This window comes from Eumetopias jubatus, unplaced genomic scaffold, assembly GCF_037043125.1.
Source record: "Eumetopias jubatus isolate StellerSeaLion01/CBP00866 unplaced genomic scaffold, mEumJub1_p1.0 scaffold_9, whole genome shotgun sequence".
NCBI lineage: Eukaryota > Metazoa > Chordata > Mammalia > Carnivora > Otariidae > Eumetopias > Eumetopias jubatus.
The window spans coordinates 81,564,807-81,578,162 of NW_028274815.1; the positions used below are offsets into that span (position 1 = coordinate 81,564,807).

Consider the following 13,356-nt stretch of genomic DNA (forward strand, 5'->3'; position numbering starts at 1 on the left):
CTGGGTGTACTGTTGCCTCCAGCTTACCTTAGCTGGGCACTGGGCACAGGGGGCCCTTGGGTGTGGTCATTCATTCAACAAAGATGAACTGAGGCCTCCCTTCCTTGAACCAGTCCCTGGACCTGGCAGGTAGACAGTTGATGGCTCACATCAGTAGACTCCTAAAGTTTTGCACTGCTTACCTGACGGAGCATTCCGGAGCCATCCCCCTCCTTCCTCTGCCAACACAGTACAACCCAGGTCCATTGACCCAGAAGCTGCTCAGAAGTGGCTTCATATTATGGATGAAGATACTAAGAGTTAAGGGCATCAGTGACTTTCCTTAGGACTCAGACTAAGTGATGGAGCCAGGCGGGGAGCCCAGATGATCTCAGTTCAGTGCTTGCTCTCTCAAGACTATGCAATTCATTTATGTTCACAGCATACTAGCTGAGATGTAAGTTTGGGTCCCTCTGCATTTCACCCTGATATCTTACTGTCCTAGAGACTCACCTTCCCCAAGTTGGGACAGGCTATATCACAATGCTTTCAGGTCAGGTCTCTGAATATGCTTGTACACATTTTTATTCTTTAAAAATTGGAGTAATAAGATCAGTACTCTGGACTAACGGCAGAATGTGGACTAAGTTGATAGGATGTGTTGGGTTCACAACTGGATCACTGGTCAGCGTAAAAACTGACAACTGTGGTGTGATGGTGGAAGACACTGGTAAACTGTCTTTCACTTATTATTCCTGTTGTCTTTTTCTTTCTAGAAGAGATGGTTGATATCCCAGGCTACGTCTTCACCAGAGGAATGATCATAGCTGTTTTGATCTCAGTGGTAGCTGTGTTCCTAGTGATTATGGGTGTCATTTATAGAGTTGACTTGGCCCTATTTTATAGACATTTCATGGGAAAAGATGAAACGTTAACAGGTAACGAATATCGTAATACTGGGGTTTCTTATCTTACGGCTTCATTAAGAAACCAAATAAAGAAACACTAATCTTCATTTCATTTCATTTTGATTATATTGTTGTCTTAAGGTGTGGTAGAGGTTTTCCATCGGAAAAATTGATTTGAACATTGCCTAGCATCTTTCCTTTTTGTACTTACTTGTATGTTGCCAGAAACTGTTTGCCAAACAATTGTTAATTGTTTTATACATGTATGTCATGTCCTTCTAAATGCACTGTGAGATGCTTGTGCCCAGGGGCTATCGTTATTCACACACTATCTGGGCACCGTATATAATGTGCATGATTCAGTAAACTTCATTTAAATAGAATTGAATTGTATTATGGTTCATTATTTTAACCTGACAAAGGAGGCAACCTGATGTATCTGCAAGAACCCTGAACTAGAAGCCAAGTGACCTGGGTTCTAGCTTCCTAGATCTGTGTTTTTCTCTATCTGGTGACCCTGTGTCTCCGTTTCTCTATTTTTAAAGGTAATTTGAAGAAGTCCTCAAGTTTCAAGACAATTACTGAATTGTGTCAACTACAGTTTAATAAAAAAAGATAATTCCTGAATTTAAAAAATCAGTCTAATCCATTGCACTTGCTTTGTGTGTGTGTGTGTGTGTGTGTGTAAGGCACACAGTTCAAAATGCAGAAAGTCCAAGAGTAGAAAATCGCCCTGTCAGCCTGTCCCATGTCTGTGTTTCCCACTTTGTCTGCCATTGATAGTATATCCAAACAAATATGAATATAGGATCAAATCCCACACCTATCTAGGACAGATCTGGGCAAATTATGTACACTATTCTGAACTTTGCTTTGCTATGCTTTGGATGCACTTTGGTATCAGTTGATAAAGCCTCCTATTTGTTAGAATTGTGCAGAGTTTTATGTCTGCAGATGTATCCCTGTTTGTTTGGTCACATCTTGGGTTATTCACAACCTTTTGTTATTACAGAAATGATGTGACAGAGAGTTTTGTAGAGTCATTGTTTCATCTGTGTGCAGGAAAAATTCCCCAAAGTGGAATTGCTAGCAATAGTAAAGGGTAGATACAGTTGTTAATTGGATAGACATTGCCAATTTGCCCTGCCTACTACCATACTCCTACCACCTTCAAAGAATGGGGGTAACTTTTTTCCCATGGCCTTGCCCACATCCTTTTGGCCATGTGCCAATCTGATAGGTAAAAAGTTACATCTCAGTGTAGTTTTCATTTGCATTTCACTTACTATGCAAGAGCGTAATTTTTCATTTGTTTAAGGCTCATTTGTATTTACTTTCTCAAAGTACTCATTCATATCCTTTGCCATTTTTCTGTTGGGTTGTTGGCCTTTTTTTCTTGTTTAAACCTTTCTAGGAGCTACTTATATTTTAAGGAGGTTAGCCTCCTGTCTATAATATGAAATGGAAATATTGTTCCCAGATTGTAATTTGTCTTTTGACTTTGCTTATAGTAGTGTGATATGTGGAAGATATTTTTTATTATTCTTAAAGTATAGTTGACACAGTGTTATATTAGTTTCAGGTGTACATTTTTATCATTATGGAAGGTTTTTTTAATGTACTCAAGTTTATCCTTTTATGGTTTCTAGATTTGTGGTCACAAGTGGAAAGACCCTCCTGACCTCAAGTTATGAAAGAAGTCTCATGTTGTCCCTGTGAGATTTTTCTAGATTCATGATTCACATTTACAGCTTTTAGTTAATAATATCAAATTAACAAAGCTAATTACTTCAGCTTTGAGCCTATGTGTGTATGCAATTTTGGTGATGGAGAGAAATGCTACAACTGAGAGATCTATTTTTGGTAACTTTTGAACAGGTCTCTACTTACATGGACCAGAACATATCTCAAAATGGGCATTCACTAATATCTTTCTGATCTTCAACGAAGATTTTTTCCCCCTTTCCCCCTTTCTGTCTTTGACCCAATTTCACAGATAATTTTTTCAGTTCGCACTTCCTGCCTCCCAGTGTGGCAGTGCATAGAAACATTTATAGATGGGCTGTACATCAGCTCTTTTAAAAGTATGACCCATGACAGTGATCAGTCGTGAAAAAGACAGAAATAGAGACATAAGTACAAAAACTAAAACTTTCATAGCAATTTGATATTGATGCAATATCCAAGAATGTTTTCAGTATTGGTTTTTGAAGGATTGGAAATGAAAGAAAGCAATCAACCCAAACCAGTCAAATGAAATGAAAACATGATCATTTGCCTAACACAGTTTGAGAGGCATGAGCCTGACTTCTTAAAGTCCCAAATATACATTCACGTGAGGGTTTCGTTTATTCAGAACCCAAAATAATTATTATTAGCTTCCAAATACCTTATTTTAAACACTTCACTTTGTCAGTTATCAAAACCAGCAAGCCATTCAATTACCTGGGTTTAAAAGAAATTGTAATATAAATTACAAGATTTGCTAAACCAAGAAGAGAATTGCTTGAAATTAGGTATTTGAAAGCAATCGATAGCTGAAAAACCATTTTTTCATTTTTCATGGCTAAGAGTAAAGCTGTATTACTTGTATATCACCATATAAACTTAACTGAATTGTTTTCCTGGTTTATTGCAATAGTAACATCATGATTACAAAAAAAAGGTACCTTTTAAAAAAGTGTATTTATTTATTTCTTACATCTTGGTGCCTATTCTAATAACTGACATAATGATTACAAGTGCAAGCTGTAGTTCTTACACTATTAAATAGTTCTATTTCACAGCAATCTAACAGAATTACTTGGGGCACCCATTTTCTGAGTAAACTAGGAACTGGTTCGGTTTTTACCAACTTCACCTACCTTCGATATGCATGTGAATTCTGCAGGTTTTACCAAAATGTCCTTGCTTTTATATGCATGCAGTTCTGCAAAGCAGTTGCTTTCCATCAACAATAGGTTCGGACTTGAACTGCTGAACCTGAATGCCGTAAGTAGAATTGAAGAAGCTTTGCCAGGAACAAAAAGAGTTGTTTTGTGAACCTGGATGCCACTGAAGATACTAGGCTGAATTGTTGAGCATAGGTGATATGCACCACAAAGAACATGGACCTAAAATGGTTTTGTCCTATTAGATTTTAATAAAGGATCCAATTATATTTAGTTTTCAACTCAGTAGCAAATTCATAATCCCAATACTATACGCAAGCATAAATCCAACCCCTGTACCATCTAACCAATTGTCATGGAACAGGGAGAGACCATTCCCCGCCCACTTCCCCTTCTTCCTCTACCAGTCCCAGTTAGCGTCAATTGTATTATTCAGGACCTGACTCAAAATTTCCTTTTCTCAGAAAGCATGTCCCCTAGAGATCACTCTTTAGGCTCTGACCAAGCTGATTCTGTTTGTTTTACTTGTTTTGTTATACTGTCTCGCATCTGCTAACGTGTTATTTGTAAACGTTTTCAGTTGTTGCATTTGCCGGCTTTGTCTTCTCAGATAGGTTGGATGAAGATAGAAGAGGGTGGTGTATATGATTTTGTAGTTACCCAGACAGTGGGTAACTACAAACTGCAGCTGCAGACCCACAGTGGTCTTTGTTATTTAGGTAACTCTTTTGTTTTGACTTTGTCCGGTTAGCCTCCGGAACACTGCTTCATTATCAGGAATTAAATAGGAGAGATGTTATTATCAATGAAAACCTTTCAACAGACAGGAAGTTTTCATATTGACATCTAAGAACATATAATATTTTTAAATATCACAGCATGTGTTACAATAGCATAGTGCTTAAATCACTTCTATTGTTTCTTCCCGCTTGCCAGTGTAAACGCTCAGCTTTGTTTCTGCCTTTGCCTTCCAATGGGTCATTTTGAGGGTAGACATTTTAGGATCGTGGTAGAATTAGCTGATATGAGAAAGCCAAGGTGACATTTGCTTTCCTCTCCTGGAACGAGGACATAGTTGGGCTCCTTGGTGCCTTTTATTGCCTTTAAATTCCTTTAGTTTCTGGATTTATATCTCATATTTCTCTCCATCCCTCTATGGTGTCAAACAGTGAGAGTCTTAACATACATGCTTAAAAAACAATTTGCTAATTGGTTGCTTGATTAGCATTTGGGAGGTTTGTGGAGGCTATTTTTTGTTTGTCTTTAATAATAATTGAATTTATTTCTTGTTTTTGACAACTTAAAATATCAGCGATAAAGAATAATGCCTAAAAAGAACCACAGAACCAAAAAATATTTGACGGACCTTGCAAGTTACCTAGTTTAAACATTCTTGTTCTATTTTTAAATTGGTTTTCTGGCAAAAATATTTTCTGTATTCTTTTTTTGAACGACTTCATTGAGCTCTAGTCAATATACAAGCAACTGCACATATTTAATGGGTACAATTTGGTGAGTTTGGATGGGAGGATGCTCTACTTAATTTTTTCCTTTACAATGGTTCCACTCCCATTTTTTGTGACTTTCACTCAAATTTGTCCTTAAACTTTTATTTGCACTGTAATTAAAAGAGTAAACCTTATTTCCTAGATGGAAAGACATATGATGCTTTTGTGTCTTACCTAAAAGAATGTGGACCCGAGAATGGAGAGGAGCACACCTTTGCCGTGGAGATTTTGCCCGGGGTGTTGGAGAAACACTTTGGGTATAAATTATGCATATTTGAAAGGGATGTCGTGCCTGGAGGAGGTAAGAAAGGGAATACCAGATAGAAAACTAGTAGAAAGATTTTCTTTTTAAAAGCCAAATAGTGTAGCCTTGCAAAAGACAATCCTGTTTTGCTTAAAAAACAAATGAACATGATCCTCCAAACCAGAAATAACCAGGTAACTCAATATAATCAATAGTGAGAAAACAAGCCAACTACACTGCTTCTGAGAGTGGCCTCCCTGGGGCCCAGACTCTTCATTGCCCTTCCTAGTTCTCTGAACCTTTGGGGAAAGGGCATTCCACTTTCAGAACCAGACCCAGAATTCGCATTGTCCTGAGGCATTTATCTAGAAATGCCCCACAGTAAGAACACCCTTCTTGGTAATATTTTGTACAGCAGGACCGGTTCCTAATTTAATACGTGATCCTCTGGACTATAAACACAGTTCATTCTTACCGGAAAATACTTGTTCTTTATTGGGTTGACACTGGTGTGAAAATTACAGTAAAGGCTAGGAGAGTCGGAAAAGGAAAAATAAAGGAAGATTGATGATTTGTGTCGGATTTTAGTGATGCAATTCAGTTTTTTATTAGTATCTGAATACAAATGACCACAAAACATATATTGAAGCAAATTCCAGTTCAAAGCCAAGAAATTTAGGAACACGTCCATATTTTCTCTGAAAATTTCCAGCGCAAATATTTGAAATCTGGTGTCAGAATAGTTTGGGTGCTGATGCATTACCAAGGATGCAATATAAGTGTTTCTACTGCCACCATCATTCACTCAGCCAACATATACTGAGTGCCATCCTCGGGCCGAATTCTGAGCTGGGCACTGAAGACATAGCAGTAAATAAGGAATAGCTGTGTTTTTTCCCCCTCCTAGATTACAAATGAGAAAGGGAAAATACTACCAGTTAGAAGGAGAAAATACTACTACTTTTTCATAAACAAATACTAATTAATTAATAAAAATAGATTTCTTCTTAGTTCTCAAATGAAAAGAAAGACTGTTTGTATATTTAATTGTAAATAGTTGGGATCAAAACTTCTATTGGAGAAGGGGTAGAGGTGTAGACCAGAAATTGCCAATCGATCACCCATGGGTCAAATCCAGGCTATCAGCCTTGTTGAAACACAGTGATGATGCACTCTTTAGTTTGTGCATTGTCTGTGTTTGCTTTTGAGCTAAATAGCAGAGATGGGTAACACAACACCGGAAATCGTCCCTCCCTGGCCCTTTACAGAAAGTTTGTCAACTTCTGGTCTGGTATCATGGTGGGATAGATATATTTTTATCTTTAAATTCAGATTTCAGTGTGCTCCTCCCTGCCTGCGGAGAGGCAAGATAGCATCATGGGACTCTGGAAGCAGACTGCTTAGGTCCTGATTCTGATGCTGCCATTTACTGGCTGTGTGACTCTGGGCAAGTTACTTAACCACTCTGTACTTCGGCTTCCTCATCTGTAAAATGGTGGTGATAATGATGCTTTCTTCATAGGGTCATTGTGATGCTTTAATGAGTTGATATATATAAAACATCTAGAAGAGGGTTTGGCACAGAGTAAGGGTCAAGTGTTGGTTATTGCTGTCACCTAGATGATTTTTTGTTTTAGATGATTGTTTTTAACAGGTGTATAAAGTTGAGAATAAGTGGTTTGTCTTGAGAAAAATTATTAGTGAAGTAGAGTTAAATAATACAAAAGTAGACCTTCATCTCCTGTCTTCCTTCTTTAATTTTTAATTAGTTCTCTTTAATTACTGTGCCACATCTTGCATTTTTAGCTGTTGTTGATGAAATCCACTCATTGATAGAAAAAAGTCGAAGACTGATCATCGTCCTAAGTAAAAGCTACATGTCTAATGAAGTCAGGTACGAACTTGAAAGTGGACTCCATGAAGCGCTGGTAGAAAGGAAAATTAAAATCATCTTAATTGAATTTACACCTGTCAGTGACTTCACATTCTTCCCCGAATCACTACAGCTTTTGAAATCTCACAGAGTTCTGAAATGGAATGCTGATAAACCTCCGTCGTATAACTCAAGGTTCTGGAAAAATCTTCTTTATCTGATGCCTGCAAAAATGGTCAAGCCATGCGGAGCTGAATCTGAAGTCTTACCTGTTCTTTCGCGGTCCTGACCATTAGGAAAGCTGAACATAAGAAAGAACTCTTGGCACTCTGGGCCCGGAGTGGATGAGCCTGTTTTTAACAAAGGGCACTATTAAAAATATTTACCTCTCTGAAAATCCTACTTAGAGTTTGAAGATGACAGTCGTCATTATGTTGCCAGGGGTAAGACTGAAGACTGAGCCTTGGTCATGTGCTCCCAGAGGAACCTGGGATTCCAAAGAAATGCATCTCCTGTTTCTCCCTCCTCAATAAATGGCCCCAGTGCTCATTCTCAATCCACGTTCAGCAACTGTGAGGCTGATATGCCTTATGAAAAGGGCACATCTTTACGTTTTTAATGCTATTGATTGAATTAAAGGATTGTAAGTTCATGAAGTGGCATTTTCTATGATCCAGTAGGTGATGTAATAGCGGGAACGGTACCTTCACACTCCCACAGTGCAGCCTACCTCTAAGCACCATGGATAGTGCCTGGGATGTGGTGGAGAGCTGGTGGGGCTGTGTGCATCGGGGACCGAGGTGTGACAGGGCCTCAGCCTCAGGACACGTTTAATGTGTCCCGGCCACAGCTGCAGACCCACAGTTGTTGGGACCCCCCTGAAGCACTGCACAGGGCTTGCTTAATTGGGCCTATTTGGAGGGAACTTCCCCAAACTGTTTTATCTTTCATGAGAGGCACACATTTGAATTAAGATAATTCTCTGGGTTTTTCAAAAATGTCTAAAACATTTGTTGATTTAACAGGAATGTTTATAGATAAGACAGGTGCCAGATCATATCATCCATATTAGCCATTAGTCACTATTATCCATTAGCCACAGCAAAATATGATAGTTACTGACTTGATTTGTAAAAAAAAATGACATATTTAAAATGCCTCCAAGGTGGAGGCAGCATGGCGTGGTGTTTGAGCATGAGCCATACAGTCAAGACACTTGAGTTCGAATCCTGGGCTTGCTACTTACTTCGGGGACCCCTGGAGCTTTTTGAACCAATCTGCGCCTCCATTTCCTCATCTGTAAATTTAGAATTTATAGTAATTGTACCTACTTCACAGGGGAACTAACTAAATAAATATAAATAAAGTACAACAGTTCTTGGCACAGACTTAATAGTATATGTGTGGCTATTACTACTTTACTATTAATTGCTACTATTAATTGTTAGATGAGTTATTTAGCAGTGAACTAAAATGGAAGGCAGAGAGCAGGAAAAGGAGAGAGACCTGGAAGGAAGGCAGTTTTGACTTGAGGACATTTGTATATAGAGAGAAGCATATGGGAGAAGCATATCAATAGGGTGAAAGGTATTTCTCCATTAGACATGTGAAACTTTTGGCATTGGGAGACATGTGTCTCTCACTCTAAGGTGAGCCCAGCACTGTAGGCTTTTTTGCTGGCCTCAGCAGTCACGGCTGTCCATGGAAATCACTGAGTGAGTGACGAATATCCACCTTACACAGAAAGGAAAGAGTTGGGTTAAATCTGGAAGCCTGGTTAGAATATATGGGGTGCAAGGTGAATGTTCCAGAAAGATTTAAAGCAGAGACTGTTAAAAACAGTTGTAGTAGATACTGCTGGAAATTAAAAAATTGAGATTTTGTTAGATTTTTGATGTGAGAAAGTGATTTACTTTTGTAGAGCTTGAAATTTTGTGTGCTAGTTGCGTGGCTTAAAAAGTAAAAGAATTTATTACTAACTTAATGTTTTATGTGTGAAAACATATGGTCTAGAGAAATTGTATTGCTATCATTGGAGTCTCTAATACATGGACTGATTTTGCTCTTCTCTCTTATTGTGTGTGCTATAAAATACATTAAGTGTATTTTGCATTGTGTTAAATACATATATTAAATGTATGCCTTACAAGATATTAATAAACCATTGGTCTAGTGCTCTCAATTTTGGAATGCTTCTTGATACCTTTTTCACTTACATGAAAATTCTACTTTCTCATTCTCAACATAGATTCCCACGTGTTTCAATAAGATACGGGTCATTCAAAATGGACTTCTACATCTATATTCTTCTGTTTTTTTTAATGTCACATTACTTTGTACCTACCTTCTTTGTTGTACCTTCCATCCAGCAGCAAAAGGAGAATTCCCTTCTACAAAGCCACAAAGCCACTCAACACACAGCACAAATATCAGCTCTTCACATGCCAGTTAATTCACGTGCATATTTTTAAGTTTGAGTGCAAACAGTTCCAACTAGGACCAATAAGTAATTATTATTGATAGAATAACGGCATTCTCTTCTGTGGATTCAGATGTCCTTAAACTGTGGGGGCCATTTATACTGGGAACATTTGTTAAAATAAAGTTATATTCTCTTAGAGCAAAGAGAGAGCTTATTAGCCACATAGCCCCAACCCAGGAGCCTGAAATGTGCTAAGTTCAGGGACTTGGCCCAGCTCACACAACTAGCTAGCATGATAGCTGGGGGCAGAAAGGTGTGTCATCTCTTCTCTTTGGAGTTGCCTGTTGGACAGCAAGTCTTGGGATAAGTTTCTGGAGGGTGCAGGCACTTTCCTGGGTGGGGTCTGGGGCATAGCCTGCAGAGAGGAAGCATGGCTATTTAGGACTAGCTCAGAGGAGGACAAAAGAGTATGAAGGATCTTCAGCCTTTCTTCTCGGCTACTAGGGTAAGGATGGGGGGGGGAATAGCACTCAAATCCTGCACAGGATGAAAATGTACACTTGACTAGAGCATGTCTGCTGTGCCATCTGCCAAGATACAGGGAGTTAGACCTCTGATGGTACTAGGAGCTCCCGCTATGTTGATGCTGATGGTTGACCAGGTCAGTGAGGCATAGGGAGGCCAGGACAGCCAGCGAGGTGCAGAGAGGAGGAGCTTCCCTGCAGCTATCAACATACTTGTCTAAAGCAGGGACAATGGCAAAACCAGTGCCCAAGGCCAAGTCGAATCGTAGCTTTAATTTCAAGGAGGAACTAACTGAAGTGCAACTCTGAGGGAGGAGACCCAGCGTCTGAGAGAAGCATCTTTCTGAGCAGAAGCTACTTTGAGAGGTGGGCTCAGGAGTAATGGAAGGCTCTTCAAAGAGTGAGCAAGCCATAGCTCTAACAGGAAACGGTGTGTGTGTGTGTGTGTGTGTGTGTGTGTGTGTGTGTGTGTGTGCTGTGGGCAGGGCACACGGTCCTTTCTGCCTGTTCCACCGGTAATGACCACAGTCCAGGCTGGGGGCTCCGAGACCAACGTCTATATTTCTGTGTGAGGCTTGTGACGACAAGACTCTATCTCTTTACAGCCTATCTTGTGGTTGCTCATACACACTCAGGGAATGTGATTTATGTTATATCCATTTATACATCAAGATATACAACTTGATGTGCGTGCTTAATAATCAATGGTGAACATGCTAAGAATAGACTTCTGGATTGTGTTTTGGGAGTCCTAGGGCTTTTTGTTTGTTTGTTTTGTTTTTTTATTTTATTATGTTATGTTAATCACCATACATTACATCATTAGTTTTTGATGTAGTGTTCTTCATGGTGCCTTAGGGACCATCCTGGGCAGTGGGTGGAGTGCGGGGGAACATGGGAACTGGGTCCGGTCTTCTCCCCACTGCCCACTCCTTCCAGATACCTCAACTAGAGCAACACTGCTTTTACCCATTTTTATGTTGAGGTTCCACATAGTCATTTTATTTATTTTTTACTTATTTTTTAAAAGATTTTATTTATTTATTTGACAGAGAGAGACAGCAAGAGAGGGAACACAAGCAGGGGGTGTGGGAGAGGGAGAAGCAGGCTTCCTGCCAAGCAGGGAGCCTGATGCAGAACTCATCCTTTGCCTTTTCATATGGATTGTCCTTTTGAACTCCCACTAGCAATGTAAGGAGTACTTACCTTAGTTTTTGCCAATTTTTCTGTGAAGATAATGATCTTTTTCACATCTGTTGTTAGAAGATCTTTACATATAAGCTATTAAGACACTGCAATGTAAGTTGCAAATATTTTGTGTTCCCAATCTATCACTTGTATTTCTACTTTGCTATTGGTATTTACCCATTTCCTGATTATAGAGGAATTTACCCATTCTTCCAATATTTGTATATATCCACTTTTTAAAATTTAAATCTTCAGTTCATTTGGAATTTATTCTGGTGTGCAGGGCAAGGAATGAATCCAGTGAAACATTTTCTACATGACAGTCCAGTTAGCAAAACATTACTTTTTAAAAATACCATCTTTTACCCACTGATGTAACTTCCATTAAATTTTCATATCCCATCAGATCTATTCCTAGACCATCCAGTCTTTTCTATTGGTCAACTTTCTATTCATGAGATAATACCACACTGTTTTAATTATAGAGGTTTAAAAATGTATTTTAATATCTTGTAGAGACTATGTCCCTTGCTGCTCCCCAAAGCTCCTATTTTTCAGTGATTTTCTGATATTTCTCACATGTTTTTGTTTTCCTAATGAACTTTACAATTAGCATGCTTAACTCCAAAGAAAAACCTGATGGCATTTACTGGGTTAACATTAAAATTTTTAAGTTAACATAGGGAGGATTGATTTTTTTTTTTTTTTTTTTTTTGAGGCTGTGTCTACCTAACCAAGAACATAGAAGGTCTTTCTCCTTGTTTAAATATGTATTTGATTCTTTCTGGAGAGTTTGATAGTTTTTGTCTTAAAGATTTTGGCTATTTATGTTAAGTTCATGCTATTTTGCTATTAAAATGGTATCTTTCTTACATCTTCTAAATTGTTTTTGTTTTTATCATCTATTACACTTTATTAAATTCTTAGTGCGTGTAGTGATTATTTAATTGATTCTTTGTTTTTTTTCCTCTCTATATAATCATATCATCTGCAAAAAGAGATGGGCAATTAGACATAATTACCTAGAGATAAGCAATTAGAGGCACTGGGATTGGAAGGGAATTCCAGTGCCTCTAATTGTTTTTTCTTGTTTAATTGCATTGGCAATTTACCCCCAAGTGAAATAGAATTCATTCATCCAATGGTAATATATGTTTCAGTTATTTATTGCTGTCTAACAAACTATACTAAAACTTAGTTGCTTAGAAGTAGGAGACCTGGATTTCCTCTGGTCTCAGGAATTCAGCTGGATAGGGATCAAACCATTCTGAACACCTACGAACTCAACAGGAGATCGAAGAAAAGAATAGCAACAACTCTCTGAACAGAAAAGCGACAACTTTCTGGAAGGTAGGACATGGGGAGAAGTGAATCCGAGGCGATATTCGGGAGGATAGACAGCAGGGAAGGGGGACTCCATAGGCCACTTCTGGCAAGTGATAGAGCAGCGGAGCACAAAATCGGAACTTTTAGAAGTCGGCTCCGCTGAGGGACGTTGCTCCAGTGGCTAAGCTGGGGGTGGAACCCCGCAGGACAGTGTGGTCTCAGGACCCTCGGGGTCACAGAAAGACCAGGGGTGCCTGAGTGTGGCAGAGCTCCCAGGTATCGGAGCAGAGAAGCCAGCTGCAGAGACGGAGCCGAGGCGTGGGCTCTCAGCTCGGGGTTGCCATAAACTATGATTGGGGAAACAGTCGGGCCACTGCTCCTCCAACAGGGACCCAACAAGGGCAGATCCGGGGAGACTCCCCTTCCTCCCCCAGGAGGAGCGGTGCAGGAGCGCACCGCAGGGACCTGCTGGGTTTGGGGACTGCCCACGGGG

At 39.3% G+C, this 13,356-nt stretch overlaps 1 protein-coding gene across 4 annotated transcripts in view; it reads left to right on the plus strand.

The window, feature by feature from the left end:
* The window catches only part of IL18R1 (interleukin 18 receptor 1), a 36,617-nt gene extending 27,032 nt beyond the window's left edge, over window positions 1-9,585 (plus strand). For all 4 annotated transcript variants that reach the window (XM_088026603.1, XM_028103893.2, XM_028103889.2 and 1 more), the window contains 3 exons: window positions 756-917; window positions 5,429-5,587; window positions 7,337-9,585. In XM_088026603.1, the coding sequence (XP_087882729.1) occupies window positions 756-917; window positions 5,429-5,587; window positions 7,337-7,692 (677 nt within the window). In that variant the 3' untranslated portion in view covers window positions 7,693-9,585. The remainder of the gene's footprint in view (window positions 1-755; window positions 918-5,428; window positions 5,588-7,336) is intronic.
* Window positions 9,586-13,356: the final 3,771 nt, after the last annotated feature.